The sequence below is a fragment of the Rhea americana genome, unplaced genomic scaffold (assembly GCF_003343005.1).
Source record: "Rhea americana isolate MKP2758 unplaced genomic scaffold, rheAme1 scaffold_117, whole genome shotgun sequence".
Taxonomy (NCBI): Eukaryota; Metazoa; Chordata; class Aves; order Rheiformes; family Rheidae; genus Rhea; species Rhea americana.
Window position 1 is genome coordinate 2,929,029 of NW_028185228.1, and position 7,567 is coordinate 2,936,595.

General features: G+C 38.7%; 1 protein-coding gene across 1 annotated transcript in view; it reads right to left on the reverse strand.

Moving 5' to 3' along the window:
- Nucleotides 1-265: 265 nt before the first annotated feature.
- Nucleotides 266-7,567, reverse strand: part of LOC146600765 (uncharacterized) — a 129,060-nt gene continuing 121,758 nt past the window's right edge. The window contains exons 27-28 of the mRNA XM_085318713.1: nt 1,998-2,035; nt 266-382 (exon numbers count right to left, since the gene is read on the reverse strand). Of these exons, the coding sequence (XP_085174839.1) occupies nt 350-382; nt 1,998-2,035 (71 nt within the window). The 3' untranslated portion in view covers nt 266-349. The remainder of the gene's footprint in view (nt 383-1,997; nt 2,036-7,567) is intronic.

Sequence of the window (7,567 nt, forward strand, 5' to 3'; positions counted from 1 at the left end):
CAATGTTTTGTCAGCATTGCAGTATTTCCATAATATATGGGGCACTTGCACATTTCTACCTCTGCCAAACACAGTTCATTACTCCTTGTTTGCATCTGCCCCATGAAAATGGAAACTTTTCCAGGTGCACATGACCAACCAGATCACATTCTTGCAATGAYGGGTACCACTGTAACTGCTGTGGACCTCAGCAGAAAAGATAAAGTGCAAAACGTGAATAATTGCAGAGGACAGTCTCTTTACTGCCCAGGTTTCTTTGTCTTTCTCTTGGAAGTCTTTGAGTGAATCTTTTCTTCCTTTTTGGAGGGTGGGTTAGTGGGGAATTGCAGTCCRTATCCATTAGGCCCATTTAGGAAGACGCATTGAAAGTAGCGGACAGGAGCTAGGGAAACAAAGACGAGAGGTCATTAATATTTACAGCTTCCAAACTGCGACCATGAGTCTCTCCTATGTTCTTCCAGAAACAACTGTGTAGTTTCGTTCCCATTAATTGAGTTATAACAGCAGAAATCTTTAGCATGATCACAGCAAACCAGATTCCACATGTCAAAAAGATTTTAACTAAAAGGCTGAGTGACATCTTTGTAGCATAAAATTAGAAMTTATTTACAATTCCACTTTTAAACCAATTATTCCACTTGGCTATAGTTCTCCCAGAATATTTGTATTCTGGAGTGGCAGAATGAAAAAAACCCTAAAGTCAYACATAAAATTTCTGTTTTTGTACCTCACAGACACTTTCAGATACACTGACGAGCTCCAGGAGTACTGGCATCTAATGATGATAATGACATACCTTATTAGCCTTCAAATGAACAATCTTTACTTTAATTAAGGGGGTCATATGTGGCAGCACCTCTTCCTTAGTCTTTCACAAGGGAGATTTTCTCCCTTTTTGATTTTTGAGCACCAGCCTGTATAGTCACACTTCTTTCCATTATACCCTTTAAAGGCTCTCAGGAACACATGCTTTCAACAAAGACAGAGTTGGCCTAAGTTGTTAGGAAAACTGAGTTTTTCTCAGTTTCTCTCACTTCCTAGAAGTAGGCCTGACAGACTTTTAGAAGATAGCAGTTACTCAGTTATGTTTTCAGGAAAATGGYTGGAGGAATGCTAGCTTTTGAGAGAATTTAGTTTTCATGCAGTCGGTTTTCTAGTGCCTGTTTCTTTCCTCTGCTGTTCATTCCATATTAAAAAGTGCAGCTATYCACTCTGACAGTTCTAATCTGAAGCAGACTTCAGAGCTCTCCTGTGTTATAAACTCACACGCAAGGTTTATTTATTGACTGCCAAGGCACAATAAATGGAGGAACAGAGAGTGGTGTGTCAGAAATGCTAGTATATTCAGTCCAGTGATTTTTTTCTCTGTAGWCTTGTTGCTTGACTCGCGCAAGGGTTAAGTCTCTGTCATTTAAGAAGCACGCTTGAAAATGGTGCCTGAAATCAGATCCTTCTGAAAATGACTTCCTGCTTTCCCTATGAAACAAAGAACATAAATATTTGTTCCCCAAATTTTTAATATTTCTACTATGTTTCACTGTGAGGTTAATAGATTTCTTCAAAAAATAGGGACAAAGCGAACACCACAGCTGGAGAACACAGCCAGAACGTGAAAGACTGATTTTCCAATGCGAGGCCTGAAAAGACGTACGCCCAGGGCCCGGGGTGGATGCGCTGTGCTCTACCGTTGCTTACTTTGCAGTGGCCTTTTGGTAAGACCAGGAAGTTTCTGGGGTTGTAAGGCTAAAGTTTCAACAAACAGGCTCATTCCATCCTTAACTTAAGGTATCGTTCCTGAAGAGAACTAATTGAAAGCAGTGTATTTCCTCAAAAAAGCTATAATTAAAGAAAAAAAATGTTTTGCTATCAAAATACTCAGCCAGAGATCTCCCAGTCAGGTCTACTTAAAAACAAATCTAAAACTGAAACTCCTAATGGGTGTCAACTTGACAAAGTGAAACAACTTACAGGAAGAAAGTTATTAATTACAAACTCACCTTTCTCTTTTTAATGGAAATTATTTCTGCATATTCCTCTAATGGATATAAACATAAAAAAAAAAGTCAATAGCTAGTTTTATTTGCTTTACAAAGAAGGTAAGTAGGGCATCATGCACTTGCTAGCCCCACTAAAGGGTTTACTTAGGGTAATAATGATTTTAAAAATTGCCTATATTGTACATGCAATCCAGATGCTTAAAAGTTAGCTCTCTTTCTTTGCATACGTTCACAAAGTTCTGATACATACTGGGTCTGTTACAARCATCATTTTAAATACAGTTATATATAATAATTATAGCATGCCTGACACCACAGCACTTTCTAGATACGTTATCTGATTATCATTCTAAAATCCCTGATAGTACTGACTGATGCAATCATTTTGCTTAAAAATCTGACTTAGTGTTTGCTGCTAAAAGTCTCTAAATTCATGAAGGGAAAGGGAAAGTGGAATCTTTCAGACTTATGCAATTTGGCCTTATAGTTACAGGTTAAATATGATGGATCTGAAGCTTAACTKTGAACAGTAGGCATATAAGGGAATTGAATTGTCTGGGGAAAAAAAATCAAAAATTTGTGTGTATTTGGAATCTTGAATATTAAAAAACACCCTGGGCTGTGTTATTCTTGAGATACCTGCAGTATTTGTGAAGTGAGCCCTTGAGTGCTATATTTTGAAGTGRCATTCAGATGTTTATATGGGCTGTTACTTACCTGTCTTCAGAAAACATCAGGAAAATGTCGGATAAAGAAGAAACCGAGGCGAGATAGGGAAAGTAATAATGTTTTTTATTAAGTTTGCATGATACTTTTGTAAGACTCTAATTCCAGTAACTTAATTTGTTGCCATCTTATCTATCTGTKGTGAAACTTGCAGTGCTGAAATAAGTTGCAGGCTAAAATTATTTTTTGATTAAAAAAGCCCAACAAAGAGCAATTTAGATGTATCAAGAAAAACAGCAAGGAAGAAAAAAAAATCTTTTCTTAACATTTAAATATATTTTCTTGAAAAAGTGTCAGTTTTCTAGTGGGTTTAAGGGAAGGTGTTGAGGGAAGAAGCTATCTGACTTGTGTCAAGAGCCAGCAGATCGAAATGGGCAGCTGTGGTGGAAGACTGTGACTGATCAAGCAAAGAAATGGCCTGATCGACGTGGCAGGAGATTGACACTAGTCCAGCAAAGTGCCTAGGCCAAATGATTCCTGAGGTGGTTGGAAGTCAAAACTKGTGATGCACAACTTGACTGAAGTGCTTGAGGAAAGAAACAGAGCTAGCTGGGTCAAGAAATTGAGGCCAAGGGTCTGGAAAACAATAGGAGAACYTCATGTTAAGAAAAGAGGCAAGGGTTGTTGATTATGACTGAGATGAAAAATAGAAAAAAAACAAACTAAGAGTTACTTTGTGGACAAATCGAGTGTGGGGAAACCTGAAGAACAGAAATAGGAAACACTGCAAAYGGAACTGGAATAAGGACATGGGCACTAGAAAAGGCAGGACTGGTACCAGATTTCTTAGAATAAGGAAGTAGCTGTATTGCAAACATCTGCTGTAACTGTTTTTTTCCGGTAAATATCTAATATATTGTTTTTCTTCTTTATTGCTGGTGAGATGCATACTTTCTGTTAACTGAATGGYCTGTCTTTTAACATATTCTAACTTGGTAAGTGTATAAAACAAAGTAAGTCTTTGTAGAATAAGCCTGGACAGGAGGAAATGGCTTCAGAATGATGCATTTCATATGCTTTTTTACTACTTCTCTTTCACATTTTCCTACTTATGCTGCTCTGTCATGCAATCTTGAGCTGAAAAACATGCAGATAAAAGCTCCACTCAAACAAATTCCCACCTCTTTGGAGCTGTGTCTGTATCAGAACCAGCAACAGTGTTATAATACAAACCATAMCAGGAGAACAATTTGAATTTTGGCATGCAGCTAAGAGTACAAATGCATCCCATTCTGCCTTYATAATTCACACACCGAATGCCAATACAACGTGTGGCTTTTAAATTGAAGATAGTTTCTCACTTTAAAGGTATTATCTCATATCTTTAGGGTAAATGTTACCAAAAAGGATGAACATGTGATTTAATGCTGCAAGACTTTTCTTAATTTAGTTGAGACAACAMCACCTTACTTCTAGTCTTATGCTTTTGTTTAGCACATTGCTTATAAGAATTCATAACTTACTTAAATTTTGCTTATGAGTATTACTGTAGGAAAGAAAATTAATRCTGAAAAATCTAGAAATGTTTCTTTCGCAGGTTATAGCTAGTGGTATTGTTATATAAGGACATCTGATAAATCTGTGCCTAAGACTAATTCTTTTCTGGAAGGATGGAGAAGAGAGTATTTGTTGATTTGTTTTTCAGGTTATGGAAAGACACTAATTTTTCTCTTCTCAGAAAAGAGAAACAGAATTTTGTGTAAGGTAATAACAATGCACATTTTTGTCAATGTAGATGGATTTAATGATGTTTGGGAAAATAACATTAATAATGTCTTTTAAACAATTTTTACTCAGATGGAAATGAGTGTAGGGTGTGAACAGTTAAGTCTTCTCATGGGTGAGAAAAAAACCCACATTCATATCTCATGAGAAYTGCTTCTCTAGGAAAAATATCTCTTTTAACTTTACATCACAGAGCACAGAATAATTGTAGAAACCTGTTTTAGAGGTAGTGTATGAAAAATCTTTGGCTCTAATTCTGGAAAACTGAATTTCCATTGCTGAAACTTGTGTCTGTTGTCTCTCACTCTGCATGTTTCTGAAAAGAGTATGGCAGCTGGGCAGCTGAAATTAAGTCTCTGCTAGCCCTATGCGAAAAAGAAGTCTTGACCCTTCCACTATTACAGGCCTGTGATTGTCTGTCTAATTAAGCAAACATGCATTTTGACCAAGATCAGCACAATTTTTCCCTTGATGGAAGCCTAACAATGAAACAGGTCAATAAAGCTGATCTGAAGAGCAATGGAAGAAGTGGAGACTGCAGTCTGTATGATTCCTGCACAGACCAAGCATGGCTACTATTTTGCCTCAATTTCTTTTTGTCCTTTCCCTCWCCAACTGTAATGAATTCTCTTCTTTAAAGGAATTGTGGTATTTCTTACTTGTTCCAGAAGTGAACCAACATATGCACTGGAGGCTTTACAATGCCCTATGGACACAAATATCACTATTGTCTTATGATTCTGTGATATGCGTGTGTTTTTTTCTTTTCCTTTTTAATGATAACCTTCAGCAATAAAAGTAAGTAAGCCTACCAGAGAGAAAACAACCAAAATGTGCAAGTACTGGTAGCTAAGAAGCTTAGGGATAGAGGTAATGTGAAATTTGRGACTTCTTAAATTATGCACTGGAACACCTTGTGGGAAGCAGGAACCTAGRAGAAGATCCTGAGTTCTGAAGAACTCCAGCATCCTGACTGAAGTAGCTATGCAGCATGTTAAATAACTATGCAGCATGCAAAGAGAATTTCTTCTCTCTGAGTGAGTTCCAGAAAACAAAGAAACAAATTAAAAAGCCTGGATTCATGGTCTGTGTGAAGCTGGTCTGGGCTGGTCAAAAAGAAATGTTAAGTACATGACATAGTCATCTGATAAATTATACAAATAATCCATGGACCTTATGTGTGCTYTTGATCTCTAAGTCAAGATATCTCACACAGAAGGCTGATCCCAAGAAATGTGAGAAATACTGCAAGAGCATTCTCCTGGTGCCTTTGACTCTTGAGCAGAAAGGAGAAAAAAAAATTGCAGGTTTCTCATATCTGTGGTGTGTCTGGAATGCAGAGAGCCCTGCCTTTGCCTCTGTTGCCTTCTGAGGGGGAAGAGTACCCCCTGAATTTGGCTCAGATGCAGTTCAATTGGTTTGTCAGAGAACTAATAACACCTTAAACATCTACAGGATCAGGCTMTGTGAGGAACATAGGCAGAGACTTAGTCCTGGATTTCAGTCAAATGTAGGTAGATAAATGCCTAACTCTCAGAAGTGTTAGGCATTGGAAGAAGAACTCCAAGCTTCTCAGAGATTTGAGAATTAACCATGAAAAACTGCTGAGAAGATTAGGTTTAGGTTTTCTAGTAACTGGGGCTGTGGATGATGCCTGCTGCAGGGCATCCAAAGCACCATATTTTGGCTAAGTCTTTACGTCTTTGCCCAAGGTCTTTGCAATCTACAGAACAGGTATATGAAAACTGCTCTGAGRGCCTAGTTTAATATTTAAAATGCTAAAATACAAATTACATACTGTTTGTCATTAATTGTTCTCTTTAAACTTATTTAATGAAAAAGGTAACAGGTAACAGACAACAACCTGACAGCAGTTCCAGTGTCAAAGATAACAAAGACGTTCCCAAAGTCATAAGAYTGTTGAAATATTTAAACAGTGATTTTAGACACTATTATATTACTGGATATTCATATAAGGCAAAAATACTATCAGAAATTACTTGTCTGAGAACCAGCAGACAGGTACGCAGAAGTCCAAACACACCCCAGAACCAGATCTGACTTTCAAAGTTCACACATCTCTATCATATCTCCTACAGATATTAATATGGTGTCGTCTCCAAGTCCCTTACCAACCCAAGCAGATTGRTTATTTTGTATCTCATCTCAGGTAAAATCAAAAAAGAGTTAAGTCTCTCTATGTCTTCCAGCTAATAAAATTATTAAGAAATTGCTAGGGAAGAGGAGAGTTTTAAATACAAGTAGATCACCTAAAGGACCTTCCATACAAATGGAATAAAGGGGTCCCCAGSCAAGGTTTTCCTTCTTTGAAGAATCTGGATGGGGAATGATTGTCATCAGAAGCACATTCATCAKCACAAAGGCCATCAAGTATCTGCCTGCTAAACAACTGAACTCTGTGGTGGGAGAGAGATTGTAAAAGCTCAGTGCTAGGTAGGCACCGACCTGCTCACTTTCATTCTGCATATTTCTACTTCATATACTAACATGGCACAAGCAGTTCAGGAGGCTCCTGCAATGCATRGATGATAACTTCTTGTCACAAATGGTGGAGGAGCCTACCAGGAAGGGTGTCCTGCTGGACCTTGTCCTTACCAACAGAGAGGGACTGGTTAGAGATGTGAAGCTTGGGGCAGGCAGCCTTGGCTGCAGTGACCATGAGGTGGTGGAGTTCAGGATCCTGCAAGAAAGAAGTAAGGCAACAAGCAGGATTGCAACCCTGGACTTCAGGAGAGCGAACTTTGGGCTCTTCGGAGACCTAATTGGTGGAGTCTCATGGGCTAAGGCTCTAGAGGGAAGGGGGGTCCAGGAGAGCTGGCTAGTATTCAAACATCACTTCCTCCCAGCTCAAGAGTGGTGCATCCCTCTGAGTAAGAAGTGCAGCAAAAGGGGCAGGAGACCTGCATGGGTGAGCAAGGAGCTCTTGGCCAAATTCAGACAGAAGGAGAAAATACACAGACTGTGGAAGAGGGGTCAGGCTGCTTGGGAGAATTATAGGAATGCAGTCAGAGTATGTAGAGATGCTGCGAGGAAGGCTAAGGCCCAGCTGGAATTGAGTCTGGCAAGGGATGTCAAGGACAACAGGAAGGGCTTCTTCA